General features: G+C 31.7%; 1 protein-coding gene across 3 annotated transcripts; it reads right to left on the reverse strand.

Annotated features, from left to right (window-relative positions):
• Nucleotides 1–514: 514 nt before the first annotated feature.
• Nucleotides 515–5796, reverse strand: LOC105122864 (transcription factor GAMYB). Of its 3 annotated transcripts, none has more exons than XM_011022206.1 (5): nt 5651–5796; nt 4786–4911; nt 3484–3868; nt 1526–2537; nt 515–1145 (listed from the first exon to the last, which is right to left on the reverse strand). In XM_011022206.1, the coding sequence occupies exons 3-5, from the start codon at nt 3841–3843 to the stop codon at nt 841–843; spliced, it is 1677 nt and encodes a 558-aa protein (XP_011020508.1). In that variant the 5' UTR covers nt 3844–3868; nt 4786–4911; nt 5651–5796; the 3' UTR covers nt 515–840. The 3 variants fall into 3 exon arrangements, with proteins under 3 accessions (XP_011020508.1, XP_011020506.1, XP_011020507.1); XM_011022204.1 differs by having other exon boundaries at nt 3484–3914; XM_011022205.1 differs by lacking the exon at nt 5651–5796 and adding an exon at nt 5220–5614 and having other exon boundaries at nt 3484–3914.
• Between the last annotated feature and the right edge of the window lie 9107 nt (nt 5797–14903).

A 14903-nucleotide genomic window follows, 5' to 3' on the forward strand; every position in this document is an offset into this window, starting at 1 on the left:
CCTACAAAAAAGACAGAGCCAGCTCGAGGTGCTAAAATGGCACAATCAATCCATCTAAACCAAAACTCGGGAAGTGGTTGAAGAATTGACGCCCAAGGATTTCAGGAGTCTTTGTTACTGGACAAGGCATTCTCTTTCACGCTTGGAATAAAAGGGGTTAACGGTAGAAAAAAGCAATCTAAAGCTTGTGGACGTGACAGAAAATAGAAATGGTGTGACTGGGAACCACAAGCATAATGCAAATAAGAACATGTTTTCCAGCAAAGCAACAACCAAGTTCACAGGTAGAAAAAATATATTCAGGCTGATCGATGGTAAACTATACTAAATCATTACTAGGTGCACCTAACTGCATGTCATCTTCATGTGATTAAAGAAAAGATGAAAATGGAGGTCAACACACAAAATACTCACCTATGAAAACATGTAACAATATATTACTTGGAAAATCTAAAAGAGAAGAGATCGCATACTGAACACACCTCTTCACTATGCAGCAGAAAAATAAGTTGAATCAGAGCCAAAACCATTCAAATCAATGGAAACAAATCATGTTCATCAAATAACAAAAATCATCGAGTTGAAGGTGCTTGTTATTCTACAAATTTAGCAAAAGCCATAATGCATTTGCATACCTTGTCTAAGTTTTGATATGGGCATTAATTCATTGCCTTGTTCATTAAACAAGAAATGAAACAACCCTGACTGAAACATACCATACCACGAGTTTTACTCTAACTGAACTTTTTCACAGTCCACAAGGTACTCAGACCTGGTGGATACCTAATCATCAACATGAACAAAGCATCAAAAGTTCATACATTTGATAGATAGCCGACTTCAAGGGAGTTCAGACATTTGACAGACAGCAGGCATGTTGTTCCATGAACAAGACCCTAGTCCCCATCCATGATCTGTAGATGCTCCGGCAGCCATCTGCTTGTACTCACTACTCAAATCATCACCGAGAAGGGTTGCAACGGCTTCAGTCATGATGTCTTGGTTCTTTCCATAACCAGAATCATGCTCAAGCCAATCTGAGTCAAGTAAGGCATCAGGGCGAGTAATATCCAACTGGGTATAGGATTCCTTTTCTCTATCCGCTGTCCAAGTGTGATCAACAGGTTCTGATTTCATTTTGCATCCTGCAGAATATCCAAATTTACATTTAGATCATGTAATGGGAAACCAGAACTGTGTAAAGGACTTTCGAAAATGAGGCCTTCAAAGAGATTGCAAATAACTACTAAATGTCAGACTGAATTTGAGAATGGGAAATGTAGACAGTAACATATAAACCAGTTCTGTACTCTCTCCTGTGTTTGTTTGGAATCACTTGAGTTTTGTGTTTTGCAAAATTCAAGACAGGAAAAATAGTAAAGATGAAATTGTTTTTTTTATGGACATTCAACAAACTTCATATTATAATACAAAATATTACCAGAGGAACCTACGACATTGCTTCAAACATATAGATTATGACTTTGATACTTGATAAATAAATTCATATAAAAATGATGCATACCAGTAAGGGTCTCAGTAGGAGGTGATTCATCCAAAGAGCTTCCACTGGCACTGATGGGAGTGCACTCGCTGAAAAGGGAAGTCACAGGATGACCCAAAGGAGAAATGGGATCACCATAGTCTTCCCATTCTGTCTCACTAATATTAAGGGCAGAACAGTCTGCATTGTCACCAGGAGTAATGGTAGATGAATTTGAACTCTTATCAGATGATTGATTCTTTGCACTGCTTAGAGTTCTGGCCTCATAAAGTAAAGCATCCAATAGCCCACTATTACGTGGTGATGGAAAATTTGACTCAACTGTCCCAGTAGGAGGAGACTGGATAAAAGTATCAACAGACTCGATTAAAGGTGATGGGGAACAAGATGCCCCCCAGCCACCTAAATCAATTTCTGCATATTGGAGTGAAGGGAGCTCTAACTTCACAGCCTCTGAAGTGGGCTTAGAAGCAGAGAAATCGCCATTAGCAAGGGTATGGCTACCCTGATTTTCACCAAAAATCTCTGGGTTCTCGGTGGCAGAATCAGGATTGAATGGAAAAGATAACCCAAAGTATTGAGCAGCTTTATCACCATCCTGAAACTGGTCAAACAAGTGGAAATCATTTTTCATGCCACCACTGAAACTGGTTAATAAGGTTGTTGCCTCTCGAAGACGCTTCTGACGGTGCATTGTTGGTGACATGAAGCTTCCATATTGAGAAGAGCACAGACCTTTCATCAGAATGCTACTTGCACTAATATCAGGAAGTTCGGGGACATAAGGTAAGATGCTTTGGTTGGTCTTTAAATTGTCAAACACGACAACAGGTATCCCATAATTGTGGGTCTGCAAGATATCATGCTGACCTTTATTCCCACTGCCCATTCCATTAATGTCCAGGCATTGTTGACTCCCCTGCAAAGTTTGCAAAGAGACTTCAGGTGGATAAAGGGGTAAGCCAGCCCGTTGACGCCTCTTAATTCTGGTATTCCAGTAATTCTTTATCTCATTGTCTGTACGACCAGGCAACTGAGAGGAGCAAAAGGAAGAATACATCAGACCCAGATTAAGATGCTACAGAAACCTTTTCAGAATGAAAACTTAGGAGACCTTGAAACCGAAAACAACTACAATGATTTCTCATATGCAAACTAGCCACGGATATGAAAAAATTTCATCAGTAACATTATTGCAACAAATCTACACACAATACATTCAGACTTTAAACATGCATGGATGCTCAAAAATCCAGAATAACCAGTTTATGCCTTGACTCATGACTGTAGATCAGAGTTTATCACCCAGAAGAAGAGCCCCTTGATATTCCTGGGATTTACAGACTGATGTGCATGCATGTATTTTATTCTTCTTTTTCTGTGCATGTGTGTGTGTGTTGAGGGTTATTCAGATTGTCATAACTTTAGGAAACAGCTAAAACCTTAGTGCATCAGAAGTTTCCATCTGAACTTTTTAAAAATATGATAGCTTGCTATTGCACCATCATGTCAAGTAAATATAACATCTTATTGCAAGTATATGAATATCGAATTACATAAAGAAGAAAAGGTACCCTCCATGAGAAAATGGGAAAAATCAAGTGAAAATAGGAATTTAGTCTCAGTATCCGCTAAACAAATTCCTAAAATCCTCAGTTATGAGTAGACTGTTAAGAAGTCAAAAGAGTAATCCTATCCCACAAAAGATGCCACAAAGACAAATCCTTGAGAATTCTCATCTTCACAGTTTAAAGCCCTCGCTCTGCAAAGAAAAAGATTAAACTATCTGATCTTTGAGATTGTCAAGTGTAGCTACAAACCTAGAGTATATGTGATTATTTCAATTAACAGTTTATAATTACAGTCAACACAGCTTTTAGCCGCTATTTCCATGTTAATATTCATACAAAAGCCAATACAAAGATGAAAAGGATTGCAGTGCAGCACGAATATCTAACAGCAACAAATTATACACTTACATGTGCAGCCATCCGTGCCCATTTGTTTCCCATCTTGGCATGAAGTTCAATGATTAGTTGCTCTTCTTCTTGAGTAAATGCTCCTTTCTTTAAATTAGGCCTTAGATGATTGGCCCATCGTAATCTGCAGCTTTTACCGCAACGGAAAAGCCCTGAGTGCTTCTGAACAGAGTTCCAATTCCCCTCCCCGTGCTTCTTCACATATTCTATCAAAATTGCATCTTCAGCAGAAGTCCATGGCCCTTTCTTAAGAACAACTCCATTTGTACCTCCACCATAGTTGCCTTCCTCACCCAATGGCGACTCAGTCTGATCCTTGGAGATCATGCCATCCTCACTCTCACTTGTCGTGCGACTCATCTCCTTTTAATCACATAGACAATCCCTATTAAACAACTCATAATCATTCAATCAGCATGATGAGAAACAACCTGAACCAAAAAAGATGTGGAAACAAAATTAACACAGATGATGAAAAAGGCCGCCTTTTGCTCTCTAGTCTTTTATATTTGCACTCCATCTCCCAAAAACTCATTATTTTTCCAATAAAATCTGGTTATTGAAACAAACAACCAGTGGGATGAAAATAGCATGCTTCGCCCAAATAAAATCTAAAACAAGTTAAAGCATGAAGATTAACAAAATTATTTAAAGCTATTATAGAAGCAAAACAAAAGGGTATGCAGACATGAGAATGAACATCCCGACGCTACCTCAAAAGGGAATGCAGACAATGCAAAGAAAGGTCAAACAGTAGCACTAAGAACTCATGCAAAGAATAAAAAGGCTTAGCAAACAATATTTGAGCATCTAGTGATGATAAACTTTTTTGTTTAAAAAAAAAGCCAGATCATAGAACCATAAGTGAAGGGGGAAACACTTTATAATCTTCCCTGATTTATCTATTTAATTAAATGTTTTTAACCATATCTGGAAGCCAGCAAACGAACAATGGCTCAGCCATACACTTGAACTAATACCAAGACGAAACCCATTTCCAAAACCATGAAAAAGTAAACAAACTCGTTGTAAACAACTCATTTCTGCTCACCAACTATAGAAGTCCATAAAAGGAAATCCTATTGTCGTTTATTGCAACAGTACTCCATTAATTTCTATAACGATAAAATTAACTAAAAATTGAACTATGCCATATTGTATTTAACAGAGTATACTAATTTCCCAGACTATCAATAGGAACAGTAAAAATTGAAACTTTTTCCTTGATTAACACAAATCTAGCAACAAAAAAATTAATAAATAAAGCACAAACCAAAAGAATCTAACAAGAACATTAAATACCTGAATCAGACAAGATGCCAAACACAAAGCTTTGAGCTTTGAGCCGACAGAATTGGAGCTGTTAAAAGAGCTCAGAGATTATTCCTGAATGAAGCAAAAGCAGACGAAAAGGAAAAAACTGAATACCTGAAAAACACAACAATAAAAGAACCAAACTTCAATGCGTTAATCAATACCCAAATAAAAAATATATACACACAACAATAAAAGAACCAAACTTTAATGCATTAATCAATACCCAGACACCAATATAAACTGAATCTTAGTTGTAGTCAGCTCAAATTGCTAAATTCCCACAATAAAACCTAAATTGGGATCCCCAAACCCTAACCAGTGATATTTAAGCTCAAAATTTGATCTTTTTTTGTGGAAATAAGCATAAAGTAAGCTCAATAAAAAAATTATTAAAAAAAAACAAAAGAACTGATCTTGACCTTAATTTGAGAAAGAGGGCATATAAGATCTGTGCATAAAATGAGAAAATCATTTGAATCACGGACACGAGGAAATAAGAGCGAAAAAGAGTGCAAAATGGGAAACTTTTAGAGAGAGAACTTAAAAATGGAGATTCTCAGAGAGTGAAATTGAGCTGAGAAATGGGTGGCAAAAGTAGATGCAAATTAGGAGAGAGAAAGAAGGAGAAGGCTACATCTAGAATTAATTATTCAATGATCTAAAACCTTATTAACTACTACTACTATCTTATTCAAGTATATATCATACCACAGCATAGCATGATTTATTACTAGAAGCTTAAATTTATGGATTGCAACTTACTGTTCTTGTTTTAGAAATTAGAAAATAAAAAATAAATGGAGTTGTGGCTGGACTAAAAGAGAAAAACGGGTTGTATCTTAGCACTTACTTTTATTGGAGAGGGAATAAGAAATGGTGAGGGAGAGAGAGAGGTAGAGAGAGATGGCTTGACTTGATCAACAAAAACTCTCTCTTTCTTCCTTCTTTCCTCCTTTCCTTCGGCTTTTTTTTTTTTTTTTTTTTGTGTGCCTGCTATTAACTCACATCATATATAGCTTCAGGATGTGCATTGAGTGTGTGGAGTTGAATAGAGAGAAAATGTTAGGGAGCAAATCCATCTACTCTCTTCTTCTTTTTTATTAACGTATAACTTTATTAATTTTATAGATTTTTAAATTAATAACTAATTTAAAAGGATTTGAATTTATAATTATTATAAAATAAATTTAAGATCTAGTTCATTAAACTATCTCTCAAGATTAGCCGACTACTTTTAAACATTACACTAGATCGCTTCTTCTTTTTTCTTCGTTGCGGAATGCTTAAATGTTGTTGCTGTGTTTTAAAAAAAAAAGGACTCTATATCTGAAAGAGATAGTTAGACAAAAAAAAGGTTATTTTCAATAATCAAACTGATAAAAAATAAATTAAAAATAAATAAATAAAGTTTAAAGAAAATATCAGTAAACTTAATGATAAATTTTTAAAAAAAAACAAGATTATTAATCTAATAATAAAACTAAAACTAAATTAAAATTTTATAAAATTACCAAGAATAAAAATTAAAAATTAAAAATCAAAATATTAAGGTCTAAAATCTTAAATATCATTAAATATTGAACTAGAAAGTAAAATCTAAAATTCCTAAATCAACAAAATTATGAAAGGATAAAAAAGAATGATAAAAAAGAATTAAAATTGAAAACAAAATTAAATTCTAAATAAAAAATTAACGCAGAGTTCAAAATATAACAATAAAAAAATAAAAATCAAATTAAATACAAAAATTAAATAAAATAAAAACTCGGCATAATACCAAGACATAATATAAAGAAAAAAATAGAGGAATCAGACCAGACATGCCGCTCCACAGTCCACACAACTTTGCTGCTGCCTGACACGTTGAATGAAATGGCAATAAGTAGATTTTGGTTATCAATATATACTGATGTGCATATAGCACACGTTAACTTCTTATATTAATTTATTAATATTTTAATAATTTAAAATATTAAAAGCCTTTAAAAACATTTTAATATTATAAAAGATACCTATATATTTTTAGTCAAAGATTAGATATGTTATTTAACTATTAAAAAAATATACAGAGACAAAAAACCTCTATCTACAAAGTGAAAACTTTTGAGCTTTCAAAAATATCATCTAAAATTAAAAACATAAAAAACAAAACTGAATAAAAGTGCTTATATTTTTTGGCTTGAGAATAGTATATAAAGACCACAATATTAGAATTTGGATTGCTAAATTATTAAATTATTGAGTAATATTAAATCAATAATTTTTTCATTATTTTTTTAAAAAATTATTTGATGTTAATATGATAAATTTAATAAAATTAAATAAAACATTAAAAATTTAATAAAATTAATTAGATTTTATCTAATCAAATATTTAATTTGAAATTCAAAATAAATAAAACTCAGATAATGAATTTTCCGAGTGAACCGTTGAAGGGATTTCTACTCTTTAGTTGCTGGAGCGTGTTGTGCAATCAGGAGCCAGGGAGAGTGGAGTTGATTTCCGAAGAAGAGCGTGGGAGGATATTTAAGCCAGTTTCGATTGCCATTTTAGGGAAAAACACATGAGTAATGAATGAGTTCTCGATGCCTCGTGAGCTGCTACGGTGCGATCCGCTCCATCCTTATTCTGTGGAAACGAGAGAGGGTAATGTTGTCTTTTGCTCACGAGTCACCATAGAAAACTTCCACCAGTATTTAGGCGAACCAGCCCAAAATGTCTCCGTTTCAAAAATAAAAAATCGACACGAATGAGCATCTGAGATATAAGATATTTATAAAGGTAAGAAATTCGTTTAAAAAATTCTCTTGAAGTTTAGAGAATAAAAATCTAAAAATATTAATTTTTAAAAATAAAATCATTCAAATTTTAGATTAAAAAACTCAATCCCAATATAAAAAAACTAGTCCATAAATATTTTTATCTAATTAAAAAATTAAATAAACTCTTATCTATATATTATTCTTCACGTATTTATTATTACGATAACTTTACGATAACTTTTATAATAGTGGTTTAAAAAAAATATTTTTTAAAAAATATTTTTAATTATAATTGATTTGATAAAATACTTTCAAGTATATTTGGTATTATAATAATTTTTATAATTATAATTTAAAAAATTATTTTTAATTGCAGTTAGCTTGATAAAATATATGGTTGATTGAATCTATAGTTAAAATTGATTTTGAATAAAAAAATATTTTAAAAGTGTTTCTTCAAAATTGTGCTTGAAAATGATTTTAAAAATAAAACAAATAGTATTAATTTTATAGTTTTTAAATTAAAATATTATAGATTGAATTATTAATATAATCTTTAACTATCTACTGTGTTTGGGTATAATTTTTCATATAGACTTATAGCTAAAATGAAAGGGTTTTAAAAAGATAAATGTGTGTTATTGCCCAACATGTGAATAGGGGGTTTCGATGGAAGGGAATAAATGAGTTTTACTAGAATTTGGCAATTAATTGATGAATTCTTCAACAGATATACTATTCTCGAACCAAAACGAGAGATGAATGAGTATTTCAAATAGATTTGACGAGAAGAATTTTAAAAGATACGTGTAGTATTATAAATATATCTATAGTAGAAAAATGCGGGTTATTTTGAAAGGTTTTTTTTTGCATAATAATTATTTCTCTGTTAATGTATAAATCTAATATTTTTTAAATTAAGCTATACACTCCTTTAAAACTTTTCTAAAAGCATTATTTAAAAAAAAAAAAAAACAGTACCAGAATAATGGGCTAACATACTGTATCGATGAATTGACCCTCTGGACTAGTAATAGTAGCAAGTTTCGTGTATTAATTGCAAAAACATATAACAAATGTGTTTATCGTAATCTAGCAATGGCATGTGTGGAAGGTTAGGCGGTGAACATCGCCGTAAAATAAATCCATGGTCGAGGCAGGGTTTTTCTTTTTCTTGAAAAAACCACCCTATGTTCTTTATTCAAAGACGTTGCATCTTCCTTTCCGGCTCACGTTTATTTTCATTCCTTGTCTGTTCTTTTCTCTCTTCATTTTCATCTAATTTTCATGTTCTTAATGTAAAAGGCACTTTTCAGCGAGCTTTTAGAAGGATTTTTTTCCAATTAAGTCTATACACAGACGAATTGTCATTTTTAAGAGATTGATTGAGGGATTGGGTGAAGGACGTGATTGTGTGTGTGTTGGAGAAAAAACAACTGTAAGAGATTGGGATTTTAAGCTTTGATCGAGGGATATGTTTGTTTGTTCCTGATTTTTGCCTTTCTTTATCATAATTATATTTCATATTTTCCTTCGTTTTTTCTCTCTCTTAATTTCTTTAGTTTTTCTTTAAAATTAATAGTTTCGGATGAGTCATAAACCCTTTTATTTCATCAATCCTAATAATGATTACAAACAAGATAATTAAATGTAATTTAGTCTTTAAGAGAATCGAGAAGAGCTAACTTTTGAGTTAGATAACTAATTAGACATTAAGGCAACATCTCTATGCATTTGAATTATGATAGAATGTTTTTTAACTATAAGATGAGAAATTCTCTTTAGCCCTTAATCATGATTTAGCGCAAAAAGAAGAAGAAGGATAGCTAGCTCTCTCCATGTATAGCTGGCCAGATCAAGACGCCATCCCACTCTCTTTTTGTCAATATGGACGATCCAATGATGTCATGTATCCATAAAGCTTTTGAAGAAATCTGGGTTTCCACAGGCGTCTCTTTCTTTCAACCATCCCCGTAAAATCATGGACCCTCTGTATTTGTCTTTGTATGTGCGCAAATCGATGGTTGCTGGATAACGACAGTATCCTCATGACGGCTGCTCGCAGAATTTAACAGGTCTCCCTCTGTATTTGTCTTTGTTCGAAGTCTACGTTTTGCTTTTGGGATTGCAGTATATACTCTCTTCTCTGGTAATACCCGGGGCTAAGTGAAGAATGGCTTTTTCTTGTCATGCTATTAATCATTTATCGTTGTTAAAAACCAAAAAGAATTGATAAAGATCACTTTTCATCATTGTTTGTTCCTAGCTTGATAGAATTCTTTAATATCTTGTTTTGAATCAATTTTCCACTGTAATTGAACTCCGTTGTAGCATTTAATTTGAGTTCAATTCATAAATAAATTAAATTTATATGTTTAAAAGTGATAAAATTTAATTCATTTTATTTCTTTATAGATCTTAAAAAAATGATGGGCAGATAAATATTTTAGAAAACCTAGTTTTAATATTAAATTTATAATTATTTTTGAAATTGTAAATTAAAAGGGTTAATCTCTCTTTTTTTTTCAAGATTAAATTTTATTTGAAATTTAATTCAGATAATTTTAAATATGTTGTAATTAAAGAGACCTGATTAGATCATTAAATACGCAGATGGTTGTACCTATCAATCTACAAGACGTTTGAGATATCATAATAGATAACTTCCTTCCTGTTAATCTGAAAGTTCATTTCAATTCAAGAGCCAAATTTTGCAGTTCTTGAATATTAGGAATAACTCTTTACCTTCCGAGTGGAGACTTGAACTGTTCCGATAAAAAAAACTAGAGACCTCCCTGTAAACGTCCCTGGGAGTTAGCGGGAAAAGACATTTTTTAGAAGGAAAAAATAAGATGATCCGACTATCCTTTGAGATCCTATTTTAAATCTGATAAATGATGGTTAACAGTATATTTTATTATAGTTTTATGATTTATAATATCATTTTTATATATTTTTTTGAATATCATATTCCATTTTTGAATAAACTCTCTCTATATAAAAAAAAAGATAGCAATATTCTATGTATGCATGTCTGTGTGCATGAATTTCTATCTACACATTCTCGTTATTTACCAAATGGAGCTGAGGAATGGATCATGGATAGCATGGGCGGCTATACGTGCTCTCTGTCTCCATCCATCCCCGTGGAGCAATTATATGCATGGGAGGAAGAACAATACTACTAGCAAACGACAGAGAACAATAAAAAGAAGAGAAAAAAAGTGATGCATGCATGCATGAATTATACAGTTTCCTTTGGACTTTTTCGACAGTTGACATATATATGTGAGCTATACATAACTTGCCACAACAAAACAAAGTGGCTAAGCTTCATAAATAGAAAGGCAGAGAAAGAAAGGAAAGGCAAGGAAAAAGCTTTAGACTATTCACAGTGGACAGCACTAGCTATCCAGCTAGCTAGCATAGACGAGTAGGGAACTTTAAAGGCAATTTTTTTAATCAAAGCCATGCAGCTTACTTAGCTTTGATCGACAAATTGATCCATATTGCAAGCTTCTCGTGATGAAAGTCCATACGTTTCGTTATCCTCTAGTTTTAATCTCCCAAATAAGTTGTGTTTGTCCCTATCTTACCCAACTTGTAAGCAAGTTATGTAGGCAAATGTCAGAGATGCATACTCCTTTTAATGTGATGTTTTCAAGGAGCACTGTCACAAGGGGCAATTGTTGCGTATTCATTCATTGGATTGGAAGGAGTATTTTGCTTCACGACATATTTATGCTCATGGATTCATACACTTTCCTTTTCTTCTAGGGTTCCTTGCCTTAATAGCGTCATAGCATCATTAACTAGCTAGTTCATTGCAATTAATCACATGCATTTGAGTTCTTGAGTGATGTATAATTAACTAGAGAATTCGTTGCCACTTGAATCGGGATGAGTAGTTTTTGCTTTAATCCGATACATCTAGAAAAAAAAAATATATCAATTGAATTTAAGCTCATTAACTAATTTAAACAAAATTAATATGTGCACGTATATATTTATTGCAATGTGATTGATATCATAGGATATAATTTATATTTAACATGAATGTTTGTGTGTGTGTGTAAAATAATTGTTAGGCAATTGCATTTGAATCTGAATATCCATTAGAAAAGTGGTGAATTTAATTTGGCTATTAAAAGTTATTCATAAAATATTCTATATTAACTATTTTCTTATAAAATATTTTATACAATAAACACAAATCTTATATATTTTTGTACATATACTTTTGAAGGATTGGAGAAAAATCCCAGATTAAAACTTGTGTAGTCTACCCGTAATACAAGCATGTATGAGCCTCAAACTTATTGTTTTGATTTTAGCACTCGGTTTTATCTCTCCATGTCTTTCTTTCTGCCTTTAAAAATGGACTGCTAACATTCACAACACATGAATTAGTTGATGCAAACCTTAAATTTATTTTATCGGAGAAAAGAGCTAAAGGCAAGCAGAGTCTTTAGGAATTGAGATCTATCGTCTATGCTCTACGAAAACACTGTCCAATGAAGTTGGGAGACAGACTTCTCCTGTGTAAGCCCATCAAGGCATCAACACTGATTCATATTTCCAATGAATTAACCAGGTCAGGTGCAGTAGGATCAGGCTTATTAGATCATCGATGTCTTCAGCCCCCTAATTGTCACCTGACTTGATACTGTTTGGCAGGGCCTGGTCTAACAATTTGAAAGAGATGAAAACCAGCAAGAAAACTGGGTAGAAGTTATGGCCAGAGACTAGACAAAATCCATTTCAGTGCGAGCCTAACCCACTCAGTAATGGGTATAGGCTCAAGCTTAAATATTAAAGGTGCCTTCAGAGGCTATGCATGGCCTGATTTTATATTCATGCATCATATAAATTTCTCCGTTGTCGAGGATATCTTTCATGTTTTTGATTTATTGTTTAACGAATTATTAGTGACGTGAAAAAACTTCGCACGTAAATATATATATTTTGGTTATGTTCTGAGTATTGCATGAGTTGTTCTTGTAAAAACAAGTAAATCCCTCATTACTTTCTGATACCCGACCTAGTAGCCCATTGCTTTGGGTAATCAATTGGTTGTTTGAGCCAAGGCACAAAATAGGCCAGCATTTTTAAAAAATGATTTTTTTAGGATGAAAATCATGTACTTGTATTAGACTAGAAAACAATAATATTTAGTTTATCATAATAAAAATATTCAAAACAATAAAAAAATATTCATGGAAAGCCTATAAGTTATGCAATTTTAAATCTACAGGCAAATAAAAATAAAACTTATATCAAATATACTTTCAACATAAATATAATAATAAAATACTAGCAAGCATACTAAATATACATTTAAACTCGTAATTGATATTGAATCAAAGTTTTGACATACATTTTTATAATAAAAAAATTTATGTTTAAAAAAATTAAAAAAATATTTACTTGTTAAAACATTTTAAAATAATGATTTTTTATTTTATTAATGATGAATATTTTATCTTTAAAACTTTATTGTTCATCACTTTATGTAATAAAAATATTTACAATATATCTTTCAAAATAACATTATTTTAGTTTAAATATACCCTTTAACTAGGTTTTTAAATCAAAATAAAATGACACAATTATCACTCAACAACAAGGTTAACATAAATTCTAGATTTATGAGAAAATATTGAGAATAAAAAAGAAAGGACAGTACTAATAATAAAGTGAGTGTAAAATTCTATAAAAAATATCTATGTTAAACTTTTTTTTTTATATAGTAAATTCTAGAAACTAAAAAATTAAAAGAACTAGTTATCACAGCAATTAGAATTCACTCTCACCATTCTTCTTATTAATTACAATAAATAAAAAATTAAATTTAAATATGGTGGCTATAAAACTAAATTTTCCAGAGCTAAAAAAAATTATTTATATTTGCAACAAAAAATAGAATGTTAACTTTTATGGGCTGAAATAAACAAATATTAGATTAAAAATAATAATTCTTCATGAATCAAATTTAAATTCAAATTCTAGCCGGAGTAACTATCAGACTTAATTTTAATTTTACAACTTTCCGTCTTATAATAAATAACAATAAAGTTTTGTTTCTTTTCCATATAGAATAATATTATTTTATAAAGTTTTGAGTTTCATAACACCTCCGCTAATAATTATTTAAAATTAATTTCTCATTCATTCATATTTTATTTAAAATATATTAATATTTCATGTCAAATAACTTAGTTAGAAATTTAATTTTAGTGAAATTTTAATAAACAAAGGAGTTAATATAACTTTTAATTTGATCTCAAATATGCTTATTAACCATGTTTTAACAAAATTTCTAACATTTTTCACCATCAATTAGTAAGTTGTTGATGATACTTTAATAATCTTGTCATTTTCAGTACTCTTAGCATTTCTTGGAACTACTATTCTAATGTTTTCTATTTTATTTATTTGAATGTTTTTCTTATTACGCAAATGATCCAGTAACCAAACGGCATTGTCCTTTTAAACGCGTTAGTGATTGGGTAATTTTGCTTTTAATTGTCTTCATCAAACCTGCTGTGATGTTTCGCTGCTAACTCTCTGATAACACAAACGAAGACTTCTGCCTTCCTAACTCTTTCATGCAATGGCTTCTGATAGATTTTTCACCAACAGTTTTGCCTACATGTGTCTTTATAATGTTTGATTTCTTCATCCATTCCCTCAGATCAACACGAACACAAGCTCAAATCCATGTTTTCAAATGTGTTAGAGATGCCAGCTAAATTCATTCACCAGGTTAACATGTGTGCAAGCCTAATATTTCCTCTGTCTATAAACAATGCCTACATGGTTTTCCATTTTTCCACCGTTCCGCAGCAAAGCTTTTTGTGCAGCCTCTCCGTTCAAACCTTTTGCTTGTCTCCAACACATGAACTCCTAGCTTTTGTCTTTTTTGGTGCATTATGTCTTATAATTATAAACATGCTTTGGATTAGTTAACACAAGGTATCGAGGATAGAAGTACCAAAGCACAGCTGCGTAGTGTGCTTCAACAGAATGTTTTTATTCTTTCAAGCAGTTATGTTGTGGCTGCCATTTCCAACCCAGCAACATAGTCATGCAATGAAAATTATGTTGTAAACGAAGCAGTTAAGGCAGATTCTGTCAGTGATTAATTACTAATTTCATAAACATGCATGGTTTTTTGCTTAAGTCCAACCTAAAGCTGCGACACACACACACACACTTGCGGCAAACCATATTTTCATGGATAAGATTATTTACAGTTGTCGTATTGTAATATTAAATCAGTTGCGTGTATTTTCAAACTTTGCTTCTTCTTTTTTTCCAACTTAGCAGCTCATTATCTCA

The sequence above is a fragment of the Populus euphratica genome, unplaced genomic scaffold, assembly GCF_000495115.2.
Source record: "Populus euphratica unplaced genomic scaffold, PopEup_1.0 scaffold8.1, whole genome shotgun sequence".
Taxonomy (NCBI): domain Eukaryota; kingdom Viridiplantae; phylum Streptophyta; class Magnoliopsida; order Malpighiales; family Salicaceae; genus Populus; species Populus euphratica.